The sequence below is a fragment of the Abramis brama genome, assembly GCF_963993115.1.
Source record: "Abramis brama genome assembly, chromosome: 5".
Classification (NCBI taxonomy): Eukaryota; Metazoa; Chordata; class Actinopteri; order Cypriniformes; family Leuciscidae; genus Abramis; species Abramis brama.
This window is the reverse complement of record NC_139967.1, coordinates 39,377,204-39,392,246: the sequence shown is the minus strand read 5'-3', so window position 1 is coordinate 39,392,246 and position 15,043 is coordinate 39,377,204. Positions and strand designations below refer to the sequence as shown.

General features: G+C 35.2%; 1 protein-coding gene across 1 annotated transcript in view; it reads left to right on the top strand.

The window, feature by feature from the left end:
• The window catches only part of acaca (acetyl-CoA carboxylase alpha), a 65,334-nt gene that overhangs the window by 19,408 nt on the left and 30,883 nt on the right, over positions 1 to 15,043 (top strand). Inside the window, 16 exon segments of the mRNA XM_084115536.1 lie at positions 411 to 514; positions 1,980 to 2,207; positions 3,337 to 3,487; positions 3,682 to 3,816; positions 3,929 to 4,075; positions 5,065 to 5,253; positions 5,343 to 5,443; positions 6,209 to 6,297; positions 6,669 to 6,793; positions 6,988 to 7,215; positions 8,329 to 8,418; positions 8,516 to 8,634; positions 10,997 to 11,020; positions 11,681 to 11,782; positions 13,171 to 13,314; positions 14,817 to 14,986. Of these exon segments, the coding sequence (XP_083971662.1) occupies positions 411 to 514; positions 1,980 to 2,207; positions 3,337 to 3,487; positions 3,682 to 3,816; positions 3,929 to 4,075; positions 5,065 to 5,253; positions 5,343 to 5,443; positions 6,209 to 6,297; positions 6,669 to 6,793; positions 6,988 to 7,215; positions 8,329 to 8,418; positions 8,516 to 8,634; positions 10,997 to 11,020; positions 11,681 to 11,782; positions 13,171 to 13,314; positions 14,817 to 14,986 (2,146 nt within the window).

The following is a 15,043-nucleotide window of genomic DNA, read 5'->3' as shown; positions in this document are numbered from 1 at the left end:
TCTCTCGAGTCTTCTTGAATAAAATGATTAAATGAAAAAAAAAAATGAACAGTCGATTTTTGCCTCCTGTTGGAGTAATAATGTAATCAGCACAATCTTTATTTGAACATACATTTTATTGGTTATTGCTTAAAATTGGCAAGAAGAAAAGATAGAAATACCCTTTTTTTCCTCTCCAAAAAATATTGGAATCTGAAACAAGAAGCGATAAGAACCAGATTCGATAAGCAGAATCGGAATCGCTAACATTGAAACGATACCCAGCCCTAAGCAAGACATTGTGACATTTAATGTTTGATGCTCAAATACGCTTCCCTAATTTGAGTCCACTATATAAGTTACCATTCAGTCACATCATTTAAATGACAAATGGAGACAAACTGGTTGAATGTCTGTAACTGTGGTTGTAGGCAGAGCGTCCTGACACTATGCTGGGAGTAGTGAGTGGAGCACTGCATGTGGCTGATGTCAACCTCAGGAACAGTGTGTCCAACTTCCTGCACTCACTGGAGAGGTAACAAATCATTTTGTATACCATCTTGAGAGCACTCTTTATTATTATACACTTGTTTTATTGTTTGTATGACTAGTCCAAATATATGAGTATTAGGGTTCGGTATTGACACAGATTTTACTATTTAATTTTGGTTCACAAGCTCTTGATTCGATTCCGATTCATTTGGATATACCTGTATTTCAGGTAAAGTACATGTCAATCTCTCAACTAATGCTCAAACTATACAGGAAACCCTGTCAAGTTGGTACATTACTAAAACATTAAATATTATAATAAGTTATAATAACAACGGTGTCCAAATTCAATTGCTATTTATTTTAAGATATAGTAATCAACACTCAAATAAAAAACAACATTTAAGTTGCACATAAGGCAGTTTTTATATCAACTAATGATTTTAATGATAATTATATTTCTACTCAGTTGTGGAGACAGCCTCCAACAGTGGCTGTAATAAAAAAAAGTTTTTGTGGCATATTTATTCAGACTAAAAGGTTAAAGGTAGGGTAGGTAATTTCCAGAGATGCTAGCAATAGCGAGCTAGCTTTGAAAGCATAAGGTCCCACCCTTCCTTCAGAGCATCTCCAAAACCACACCTCCTTCAAAACACATGAACATGTTTAGCAGAGAGCAAACAAAAGAATCACGAGAGACGGCGTTAAACTACCTCATGTCTCAAAGCACATAACATTACAATAATAATAAACATAAACAACTTAAAGAGCGCTGACCTGTACCACCTGACTGCTGCAGATAGGGCTGTGTGATTAATCGTAATTGATTTTGATTTGGGCTTCCAACGATAATAAAAAAAAAAACATAATTGACGTGAAACTATTATTGTGCCACTGCCACATTCCATTAACAGTATATTTGGTCCTTGCAGCTCTTAAAGTGACAGCAGCCTAATAAATCTGCTGCAGCCATTATTGTCTAACAACAAAAGACAAATATAAAATCACTCATTGCTCTTGAATATGTATTTTCATTTTTTACATTTGATTACTTTATTAAAATTCTGTTTTGGGCTATTACTGCTCTGAATACCACGGTTAGTACATCTTCTGGAACAAATCGCCTACCCTGCCTTTAAGTAAAAATATAATGAATATGCAATATAGTGTATACATTTAGCAAAATGTTCCTCATTAGATTTTTGAATTGCGTTCCTGAGGTAAGTGTGACTATCTTTACAAGCTGTTTATTGATGTCTTTGTGATTGAAACACTGATTGAGCGATTACATGAGACATACATTTCAGCAAGTTTGACTGTTTCTATTAGTATACCTTCTGATGTTGATTCATGTTTATTTCGTGCTATAACTAGTACTAAAGATGATCAGTTAACGTGTGCTCTGTGCAGCGATCAGCGATCACACTATCGATCCAGTAAATAAGTAGTTGTCATTGCAGTCATAGAACGTTCTCACCCTTTTGCTCTCTTCTCTTGTATGTTTCCAGAGGGCAGGTTTTACCTGCACACACCCTGTTGAACACGGTGGATGTTGAGCTGATCTATGAGGGAACCAAATTTGTTCTAAAGGTGACCAGACAGTCACCTAACTCTTATGTGGTCATCATGAATGAATCTTTAGCGGAGGTGGACGTCCATCGGTTGAGCGATGGAGGTCTGCTGCTTTCATACGACGGCAGCAGCTACACCACCTACATGAAGGAGGAGGTGGACAGGTAGGATTCTGAGTGTCAATACGGGATGGAGAACGCAAAAACATATTGTTAGAAGAGCTGTTCATGTGTGTTCATGGTTCTCGGTGTGTAGATTCAACAATGTGTAGATTCATAATTTAAGGCGCAGATCTATATTTAAATGTTGGTTTGTACTTCAGTAAAATTAATTGATTTCCCAAGACATTTTTATGAAATAAAAAGGTGAATGGCATCTAATGCTTTTAATAAATCAATGCAGTATAAAGAAAGCTTTTTTGCCATTTTCCGATTGGTTAAGATTTCATTTATTTAACCCTTTTTTAATATTGATTTTAAACACAATAACAAAGCTGCATTGTTATTGTGTATGTATGTATGTATGTATGTATGTATGTATGTACTTGTATGTTAGGGACATCCATTAATCAAACAAGTTTATTAATTGCATTATTATTAATCACATTACATTGAATCTTCACATTAATGTGGAAACAACATATAGTATTTTACTTTTTTATGTATAACTGCAAGCAAGGCCTAAACTACAAATTGTCCGTTTAATTTTTTTTTTTTTTTACAGAACCTTAATTTTATAACTACATTTTTACATTTAGCTGTGCCTTTTTATATAGTGTGTTTGGTTATGTTTCTGTCAATTCTGTCAGCTCAACTGTTAAAACAGATGCTGCATTCATTTTTTTTTTTTGTCTTAATTTATTTTCAATATGTTAAAAAAAGAAATATTAATGATATTAACATATTAATATAACATTTTCCTAATCCTGATAAAATATAACTTTTTCCATAATTATTCCATTATATTATTTCTGTTTACCGGTAATTCAAGAGACTGAAATATTAAGGTAATAAGTTTATCACAAAAAAATAGATGTTTATTAGCTCCTCATATTATATTGCATATTGTTGTGGTTAAAAAAGGGGGTACATTCAAAACATTTGGAGTTTTTTTTTTTTTTTTTTACTAATGATAAATGGCATACATTGTAACTATATTAATATAAATGTTACTCTGTTATTGCCTATTTTATTATTGACTATTTTGATAATTGTATGTGTTTTTCTTGTATAACAAAAAAAAAGAATGAAAGAAAGAAAGAAAGAAAATACAGGTTTTTATTTTATTCCTTAGGTATCGCATCATTATCGGTAACAAGACGTGTGTGTTTGAAAAGGAGAATGACCCTTCACTCCTGCGATCATTATCTGCTGGGAAACTCATCCAGTATACTGTGGAGGACGGTGGACACGTGTTTGCTGGACAGTGTTATGCAGAGATAGAGGTGTGTAAGATGCAAACATTTCCTGTCTAAGTGGCTAGTCCTCAGGTAAAATAAGCTGCATAAGTAGACCAGACTTCATGGCAATAGTCAAAGTCTGACTGCACAAGACTAGAGAGACAACAGAAACTGTTGTGCATGTGTGAAATGTCTTTTTATTTGTTTGCTGCATTATTAATGATATATATGTCTTTTAGGTGATGAAGATGGTGATGACCCTGACCGCCTCTGAGTCTGGCTGTATTCACTATGTGAAGAGAGCTGGTGCGGTGCTGGAGCCGGGCTGTATCATCGCCAAACTGCAGCTGGATGATCCCAGCAGAGTACAGCAGGTATATCCGTGTGTTACATGTTGGTAAATGTATGATTTTTAGTTAGGTTCCCTTTCAGAAGTTACAGAGAGTTGAAGTGGTTTAGTGTCTCCAATGAGTGTGTCTGTTTCAGGCGGAGCTGTATACAGGAGCATTACCCACTGTTCAGTCCGTGGCTCTCCGGGGAGAGAAGCTTCACCGAGTCTTTCACAGCACTCTGGATCACCTAGTGCACATTATGAACGGCTACTGTCTGCCAGAGCCCTTCTTCAGTGGCAGGGTGAGAAAACGCATGTAGCTCTTCAAACACTTTATTGGACTTCATAGTAGTAGTTCTCAACCTTTTGGCTCCAAGACCCCCAATATTCGAAGGCCCTACACTACTAGTTTCTGCATATTCAGAATTCAGAAGTTTTAAGAGCTGAATGTGTGTAATGTTGCTGTTTGAGCATGAAGAAACGTATGCAAAGTTACAAAGCACAAAGTCCACTCCATAGGGAGATATTCTCTCTGTCAGTGCGCACTGTTTCTGAAAACTTAGTTTTTTTCCAAAACTAAAACAGAGCATTCAGACAGAGGGTGAAAACAGGTGCTGCAACAATGTAAATAAAAAGATTTAAAATAATGTTTTTTTGAACATTAAATGATGTAAACATATTCTAGTAGACCCCATAAACAAAATTATGAATCCGTAAATGAGCATAATTAGGCCCCTTTAAAATTAGACTACCTTATATATACAGGTTTTTCCTGGCCATGGGAATCCTGGTTGTTCAAGTGTCTGAAGGCATTTATTAAAAAAGAAATATCTTAATGCTTAGTTGTTTTAGCTTATTATAATGCTTATTTTGTCTTATTGTAAATCAGTAAGTCATCTTGAGGCCCCTTTGAAGTTTAGTGAGGCCCCCTGGTTGAGAACCACTGCTTTAAATGGACACTATTTGTTTTTCGTTGCTCATATACTTATTATATTAGAGACCACCAACATTAACAACACATTTTTTTTCTTCAATTTATTTATTAATTATATATTTTATCATGTAAATATAATATATATAATACATGATAAAATGTATAGTTAATAAATAAATAATTGCTGTTAATGTTGATGGTTTCTGATCTAAACATAAAAACAAAAATCTTTAGTAAAAAAAAAACAAACAAGTGAAGTGTAAAAGCAACTGTGTGTGTGTAGCGGGCAATTTGTGTCACTTTGCCAGATCAGGTTTGCTGTAAATTGGCATGAAAATTTGTATGTGTGTGTTTTAGCTGAAGGAATGGGTGGAGCTTCTGATGAAGACTCTGAGGGACCCCTCTCTGCCCCTTCTGGAGCTTCAGGACATCATGACGAGTGTTTCAGGCCGGATCCCTCCAGCCGTAGAGAAGGCCATCAAAAAAGAAATGGCTCAATATGCCAGCAACATCACTTCTGTCCTCTGCCAGTTTCCCAGCCAGCAGGTGCGACTTGTGGACCTTTGGATTCATGTCTATCTGAAGCTATAAAACTGCTACCATTGTTTATAAATGTTGTCAAATTCTCATCTCAGATTGCCAATATACTGGACAGTCATGCTGCCACATTGAACAGGAAGTCAGAGAGAGAGGTCTTCTTCATGAACACTCAGAGCATTGTACAGCTGGTTCAGAAGTTAGTCAAACAACCTCCACATGAACTTAAACCACTGATCTATAGAAATGACTGGATTGATTAGGACATCCTAAAAAGTGAAGCCACCGTACCGCCGTATTAGTTTTCTCTCACATTCTATTGAATTAATTGGAAAAGCCAAAGAGTTTGAGATGACCTGTAGCTTTTTAACGGTTTCTAAGTTCTCCAAGAGTCTGAAGTGGATGTCAGTCAGCAAAAAGACATCAAGAAATAAACTCTTCACAACTTATTCAAATAAATAACGCTGTCTGCATGTGGATTTAAAGACATGAAGCTTTATTTTCAAGCTTTTATACTGTCACTCCGAGCAAGATGATGCATGGTAAACCTTGGATTTTAATACAAAGTGCAATATAGTAATGGGAGCTTGTATGTATTGTAATATTTATTGTATATTCACATCAGTAGATGCACCCATCTTAACGATTTCAGCCCAAAAAGACCATGTACATTGCAGATGACGTCAGAAGTAACAATTAATTTTCATACATGTATCCTAAAAATTAATCCTGTCCCACTGATATTCTGCAAATCTGGTGATTTTAGGTCAAGATTTTGTCTAAGTCAATGATGCCCTCTGTCGGTTGGGAATAGTAATATGGCCGTTGGAACACTACTGGTGGCTTCACCGCCTGCTGGCAGTTTAAAGAACGCAATGAGGAATCCAGTCATTTATATAGATCAGTGACTTAAACACAATCGCAAACACCGGTTAACTGGCCTTCATGTCTGTTGTGTACCCAGGTACCGCAGTGGCATCAGAGGTCATATGAAGGCGGTGGTGATGGACCTCCTCAGGCAGTATTTAAGAGTGGAAGTTCAGTTTCAGCATGGTAAGACTACATATCATTGCCTGGTTTCACAGACAAGGCTTAAGCCTAGTCCCAGGCTAAACTACATGGTTGAGCTGCCTGTGAAACCAGGCCTAAATGGCTGTAAATGCCATCACTGGAAGTTGTCTTATTTTAACATGTGACCACTGGATGGCACTGTAACATTATGATCCGTTCTTGTGTATTAATAGAAAATAGAAACATATGAATAATGAGAAAAAAACTATTTAATATATAATATTAAGATTAGAAAATGTTTGCCATTTAATACATTTTTCTATTCTTTCCATTATATTTACTGTTTAATTAATAATTAATTGTATTACATAATTTACTATTCTTTTGTGTACATGTGTGTGTATTACTGTCAGGTCACTATGACAAGTGTGTATTTGCACTCCGAGAGGAAAACAAAGGGGACATGTCCAATGTGCTCAACTACATATTCTCTCATGCAAAAGTCACAAAGAAGAACTCTCTGGTCACCATGTTGATAGTGAGTACACAGTCACGATTTTCAAACTGAGAGTTTAATGTGAATGATTGTTTGGTTGTTTTTAATCATTCAGAAGGCCAACTTTTGTATTGTGAGATGTAATACCAGTCGAGATATAATAAAAGCATTTATATTTTATCTGTGACTCCAGTCCACTCATGATTCAAATGTTTGTCCCTAACTTCTCTCCGTAGGATCAGCTGTGTGGACGAGACCCCACTCTGACGGACGAGCTCATGGCCATCCTCACAGAACTCACACAGCTCAGCAAGACCACGAATGCCAAGGTGGCACTGCGGGCACGGCAGGTTCTCATCGCTTCTCACCTTCCCTCATACGAGCTGCGACACAATCAGGTGGAATCCATCTTCCTGTCCGCCATTGACATGTACGGACATCAGTTCTGCATTGAGAACCTGCAGGTAGGACGTGCTGGATGAATGCGATCGACAGATCTGTAGTGCTATCAGTGTTTTGCCACTACTGTGATTGTCAAATGTTGAAGGTTAAGGAAAAATTCTGAATTAAAATCGAAATGGCTTCAGTTAAGTTCATTGAGGAATTTGAATTGAATTGGCCATGCTCACAGGATGTTGAATAGGAATTAGAAGGGCATTGATAGGAAGTGGAATTTTTGTAAGCTAATTATTTATTACCTGACATGTAGAATTAGTTTTTCTCAAACGATTAGATATATTAGTCAAAACACTTCACATTTTACCATATTGTTATATTATAATTATATAAAATGAACAAGCCATGTAGATACTACTAGATACAGTTTTAGAGCTTAAACTATTAGTTTCTATATACATAACATCTACTATATAGTATTATATACATCTATACACATCTAATATATAGCATTAGTTCCAAGTATTAATTGATCATTAATTTTACATTAAATATTGACTTCATTGTTCATTATTTAATTGATTTAGCTAGTTACACTACAGCTCAATTTTTTTTTTTTTTTGAAATTAATATTTTTATTCAGCAAGGATGCATTAAATTGATCAAAGCTGACAGTAAAGTATTTTACATTGTTAAAACAAACAACAACAACAAAAATATATGCTGTTCACTTGGACTTTCTATTCAAAAAAGAATCCTGAGGTAAAAAAAACCCATATATTTTCCACAAAAATATTAAGTAGCACAACTGTTTTCAACTAATGTTACTTGAGTAGGCCTCACTGTAGCTGAAGGCTGCTGAAAATTCATAAATTACATTTTAAAAGGGTTAAAAGTTATTAAAATAGTTATATTTAGTTATTTTAAATTGTAACAATATTTTACAATATTACTGTTTTATGGTATTTTTGATAAAAATAAATGCAGCGTTGGTGAGATTTCATTAGATAACAAAAAAAAAATCGTACCGATTTAACATTTTGAACATTAGTGTATATTTGCAATTTCATTTGATTCCACTACTGGCACAGAAATTACACATTTTACCTTAAGTTCTAATATTTTACTTCAGAACATTGTGTATTGTCAAATTATTGATACCTTTCTTGTTTTTTCTCTAGAAACTGATCCTGTCAGAGACGTCCATCTTTGACGTACTGCCAAATTTCTTTTACCACAGTAATCAGGTGGTACGGATGGCTGCTCTAGAGGTAAGACTGTCATTTTACATGTACTTATCTAAGAAACGGACAGTGTTTATTTTGTCTGTATAAGATGTCGAACGTGGTTCCTGCTCTCTTTCCTTAGGTGTATGTTCGTAGAGCTTACATCGCTTATGAACTCAACAGTGTCCAGCACCGACAGCTGAAAGACAACACCTGCATCGTGGAGTTCCAGTTCATGCTGCCCTCATCCCACCCAAACAGGTACCTCAAAATGTACCGCAGCCCTCCTTCTCACACCTCTCACACCCCCTCGCTTGGACCGTGGAGGAGCATGTCAAAACACAATGAAAGACATGGGCAATTGGGGAAAACATGTTTCAATTCTATATTCATCAGTATATCTGCGTAAAGAAAAACTACTGGTTGGTTGCGACACAGATTCTCCTCCACTGTACCACAAACCACTTCCCCTTTCACCCTTAAAATGCTCTACCTGTGCACAGTCTATGCCACTGATTTACTGTCTGTCATGATCAGGAGGTTTGTATGAAGGAAGAGTAGAAAAGCGTTATTTAGTGACAGGGTCTGAATCACAGGGCCCAGAAAAGTTCGTCTTTAAGGTGTCTCTCATCTGTGCTGGCCACATCCGTGTGTTTCAGGTGACACCGATCTATTGCAAACCAAAGAATGCCACCAATAGGACATGCTCAGAGATTGTGCTGATTGGCTGTCTAACAGATCGCTCTTTTTGCACTTCCTTATTCATTCTCTGCTGATTTATGCTTGTGAACTAATTCAGTCTCATCAGGTGCATGTTATGCAATTTTGTGTTTCTTGCTTTTTCAGTTTGTGCATTTAGTCCTATTTAAAAATAATAATAATTCCCAGCTATCATTGCTGCTTTGCCTGTGATTTGTGTAAAATGAATGGCTAATGCATTGTACTGTTAAAGTACATGAAGGAGATTTTAGCTGCATTTATTACTGCATTGTTTTAAGAGCTGAATTGTTGCATGTGAGGAGGGGCAGTTATATGTGAATTGTGTGGCTTGGTTTAGATTTGAAGTGTTCTCAATTTTAATCCCATAAAATCAAAAGAAAAAAACAAACAAATAAATTGTATTTCACATAGGGATACATGATATTAAAATTCTGGCTGATGAAACGCCAATATTTATTTTGGTGTTATGGCTAATGAATGAAAAAATGGCTGACATTAAAATTCTGTAATATTTTGTGTTTAAAAAAAAGTCAAAATATTAATTTTTTTTAACAGTGTTATTAAATTATTAGTGTTTTCAAACAATTAAAGGGTTGAGCACTAGTCAAGTCAAGTTTATTTATATAGCGCTTTTCACAATACAGATTGTATCAAAGCAGCTTCACAGTATTAAATTAAAATAATACATCAATGCTTGTTTCTAGTGGAAAACGTCCACGTTTGGTAATGCTGATCAATAGTATTGTTGATTGATTAATTAAATTAAATATCCCCAAATATCCCTAGCACTAGATGATGAGGATGTTTGAATTTTGACAGAATTTTAAAGTTGAGACTTTGCTTCATATTAAAAGTAAACTCTTTTGAACGGTAGTGTCTTGTGCACCCCAATTTTTGCATTATTATTATTATTATTATTATTATTATTTATTATATATTTTTTTATTATTATTATTATTTTTGCATTTTTATTTAATAAATTAATAATTATTATAATTGTATTATATTAAATATTGGTAATCCCACCCCTAATTCTCATTACGTAATACATTTGACTTCTGACCTTATTAGTAATTCACATTATTCTCAGTGATGAATCATTACTATAATACAAGAGATATATATATGGTCTTTGGTCTTGGCCATGTTAGTAGTTGTATTCTTACTGATTGTATGGGGTGGACAGGTGTCTTTATGCAGCTAACGACCTCAAACAGGTGCATCTAATTTAGGATAATAAATGGAGTGGAGGTGGACATTTTAAAGGCAGACTAACAGGTCTTTGAGGGTCAGAATTCTAGCTGATAGACAGGTGTTCAAATACTTATTTGCAGCTGTATCATACAAATAAATAGTTAAAAAATCATATTATATTTCATTGTTTATTTTTTTTATTTTTTAATAAATTTTATACAAGTAATTTAAAACAGTACAGTAATGAGAGAAGTGAAAAATGTGCTTAATTAAGCAGATTAAAAAAAAATTTGAAAAAAATTCACAAAGCAAAAAGTTGAAGCTCCTAAAACAGGCTACATTTTCTACAAACAAAATCCATTTGGGATTAAATGTGACCTGGATGTGTTCTTGATAGATTTCATAAGATTTACATTGTATTTAAATAAACTAAATCAGTCAGTTATGCATTTATGCAGTGACCACATTCAAATAATCACTGAAGGCTCATTTGAGACACTTGTATAATATAATTAAACTTTGTGCAAATGCAACAGAATTGTCTTTGAGCCACTTCTCATTGACAGCAGACTGTGAGTCCAAGTTAATATCATACCGAAAGCAGAAACTGTCAGTTATGTGAAAAGGCCACACACTTCTGATCTCTGACTGACCCCTCCAATTGATGCCTGACACTAACCAACCAGTAATCAATGTTGTTTGATTGCAGAGGGAACATCCCCACTCTAAACAGGTATAGTACACATTCTTTCTTCCCTAAACCAAAGTGTAGACTCGGAAAATAGAGTAGAAAAGCAGTATGGTCAAACAAATACATTTTAAATGTAGTATGTATTGTCTACTATGAAGTAATACTAAATAAGTATGCTATTCCGAACATAAAACAAGTGTAATCACATATGTATTTGAATTCATATTTTAAGACATAATGTAACCTGAAATGAAACACATTCACATCCTACTGAATGGATCGAATCACAAACTCTCGACATTTTGAATCAACCGATTGCAGTTATTTTGTGTACAAGTTTGTTTTAATGAAAACAGCCACTTTTATTCTGTTCTCAGTAAATACAAACTAATTTGCATGGCTTATTGCACTATTCTCAACACAGATGTGTGTGTGTTTGTGTGTGTGTGTGTGTGTGTGTGTGTGTGTGTCTGTCTGAAATTACCTTCAATGTCGTTTGTGCTAGCGCATGCAAATAGGGATACTCCTGTTATATGTTAATTTAAATGAAATTGTTTAGACCTCATACTGGGTTTGAATTAACTGCATAATAGTGGCGATTAAATCTGCCGTGTGTATGTGATTGTTTGTGTACGTTCTTGCTCTGTCTGTTTATGTGTGCGTACAAGTTTCAAAATGTGACTGTCATCGTTGTCCTCCCAGGAAACTGTCTGCCCCACTACAGGACTACAAACCGCCAGATAACACGGCTAACGCTAGTGCCGCCACAGGGGCTTCTAGTGACTCTGCTGAGAGTGAGGCCAGGTAGTGCAGGACAGGCTACAGTGTTTAATCACAGAGAGGATTTAATCGGGCAAAAGTAATCTATATACTGGGTTTTTTGTTTTGTTTTTATGAAATCCGGGTGTAAATCTTTTGAATTAGTCTTTAAATAAGGGATTGCTGTCCATACTAACATTTGAACAGGAGACTTGTCACATACTGAAGTTTAGTAAATTATGACAATTTATGGTAGATGTGCTGATTTAGCTTGTAATTATGGGTCCTATTAAAGGAATGTTCTGGGCTAAATACAACTTCAAATCAATAGTACTTGCGGCATGTTCCCTCAGTTTGTAAAAACTGGAAAAATGCATTAATAGTAATGCACTTGCAATGGAAGTCTGGGTAAAGTGTACAACACCACAAAGTAACGTTTAAACAGTGTAGACAGCTTTACATCTTGAATATACAACTTTTTGCAGAATAATTTATGGAAGCTCTTTAACAAAAAAAATAATTTTCCATTTCTGCTTTTAAACCTTCTGGGTTTTTTTTTGATGCCATGGACCCCCAGTTATAAAGATCCTCAAGGACACTTTGCCTAAAATATAAAGGAAGCTGTATATTGTCACGTACAGTATAAAAAATCCATTTATACTGTGTGCGAAAAATTCTTTATATTATATAAATATAAAGTTATTATTTTCTATTATTGTAAAGTAATTATCGTTTCATGTCATGTGTGAGGATCTATAGTAGTAGGTCTGTCAATAAAATTAAATCTTCACAGTTAATCTCACAATTTCTGATTTTAGAAAGAAAATGAAATTAAATCACAATATAATCAAATGTGGTGAGTATTAAAACAGTATTAAACCTATTTCATTAATTTCTTATAGTATAAATCAGACCCCAGTTTGGAAAGCTGTGCTTGGTCAACAAGCCCTATCGTAAATGCGTAACAGTTAACCACTTTTTCTTTTGTTTTTACAAATGGAGGGATGACCAAAATTATGATAATTAACAGCAGGCCAAATATAGATTGTATTTAACCTGGAATATTCTGAACTAACCTGTTCTTCCACCGTGAATTCAAATAAATATAATGAATGAGGATGCATGAATTCACCCATTCAGTGAAGTTTCAGTCGTACTTATATTTCCTTTTACATCTGGTCTAATTACCTCCTGACAACTGGCTCCTTTTATAATGTTCAGCTCTTACACATTCAGCTTGTGAGGAGGCGATGCTGTTCCTATTCACACCTCTGATCTAGGCTGATGTGTGATGGTGATGATCTGGTCTTTCTCCTGGGCTGATCTACCACATTTTTCAGAGGTTATATGTATGCAGCTGGTTTAATGACAGGTCTTTTTGTTTGTGTGTGTGTGTGTGTGTCTGTGTGTGTGTGTGTGTGTTGTGCTCTCAGAATGTCTTTCTCCTCTAATCTGAACCACTACGGCATGGTCCATGTGGCCAGTGTTAGTGATGTACTCCTGGACACCTCCTTCACTCCACCCTGTCAGCGTATGGGCGCCATGGTTTCCTTCCGCTCCTTCCAGGAGTTCACCAGGTTAGTGTATGTTACGGTTAAATAAAGGCAACATGAATTATAAATGGACTCTTGCTTATTAAATGCCCCTGATCTTAATCTGCACAATTCATCATAATGTATAAAAGTTTAACCCATACATAAACAACAAGAACATTTGCAAATTATGTTAAGAGTGGGACCCATTCATGCTGACATATTGAGATCACATGACAAGCAAAATACTACTCACTTTATATTTGTTGCCCTCCTATTATTATGCACTTTCATTCAGGAAATAAATATATCAAAGGTGACAAGTAGACCTGAAAATATGGTATTTTTGGCATCGATAACGGAAAACTTTTTGCGTGATATTTCATCCACACCAGTAGGTGTCAGTATAAAGTCTTAACAACGTTTTCATTTCATGACACAAAAACTTAGGCTCAGATTTTCATTACTTAATTTTTGTGGCCAAAATATTTCATGGTAATGGTATTATCGTGATATCTATTTGTCAAATTCATTCAGATCACATCCCAGGTAAACAAACTGTGTTCACTCAAAATTGAATTGCATTTAAATCTGTAATGTTATTAAGTAGAATTATGTTGTGATTTACTATTTTGAAATGTTTTGTGTTGAGAACAGAAGTGAAGGGTAAACAAGATGGATTACGGTCGCTACTCCTGTCTCATGTGCTTTATAGCTGCTTATTACACGTCTCTGTGGAATACTTGATTTTGATTGGTCAATCGTGCCATCCAGCGGTATGTTATTCCCCCGATAACAACCGGTAAAAAATGATAACACAGGCTAATCCGGGTAACTGAAGTTGACGCAATATGCTTACTAGGAACAGTTTTTCTTGGTGGAAGTTTTGTGTTTGGTGAACTAATAAACTATTAAAACTCAAATTAATTAATATTTTGTGTACAATTATTTATTTATTTATTTATTTATGTCCGGGTATCGCGGACTCCCTCTCTTGTTTCATACAAACACAACCATTTTGTGACGATTGTTTTGTACACTGTAATGTATTATAAGATATATAATCAAATTAATCTCAAATTAATATATCTTATCCCCATAATTATTTATGTGATGAAAAACCATGTAATAAGTGGTATGACTGTACCGTATCCCTTAAATGTCCGTCTTTAAACTTGCAGCTTGCTAACAACTGCTTTCTCCGTGGAAGCTTTGCGTTTGAAGAGCTAATAAAATATTTAGACTCGGATCAATATTTCATGTCTGGTTATTTACTGTGGCACGTAGCCGTGTAATAAGCAGGATGATGTACATCCAACCAGTTGTTATCGCAGAATAAACCCCCCGATGCAAGACCCCTTCGTGTCGGGGTCCTGTCACCCTGTTTAAGTTTATTCTGGGATAACAACCGGCTCTATGTACATTATCCCTTCCTTACGAACTCCTGACACCACTCATTGCATATTGTGAATTTTGTTTCATGTTGTCTTTATAAAGCAGTGTTCTAAATTTGGTGCTTGAGTGTCTAAATGTGACTGTTATGATAGGAACATTAAGGATGTGTTGAGCTGTTTCTCTGACTCACCCCCCTGTACGCCAACCTTTCCTGAGGGGGGCAACCCTGTTCTTTATGGAGAGGAGGATAACAAGGTGAACCTTTCACCCTCTGAACCTGTCATAAAAAAAAAACAAAGATTAAAAGATAAAAATATTTTGAGTATATTAAATTGTTGAATTGAAGATCGCTTTTTTTCTTTTTCTGGGAAAATCTACG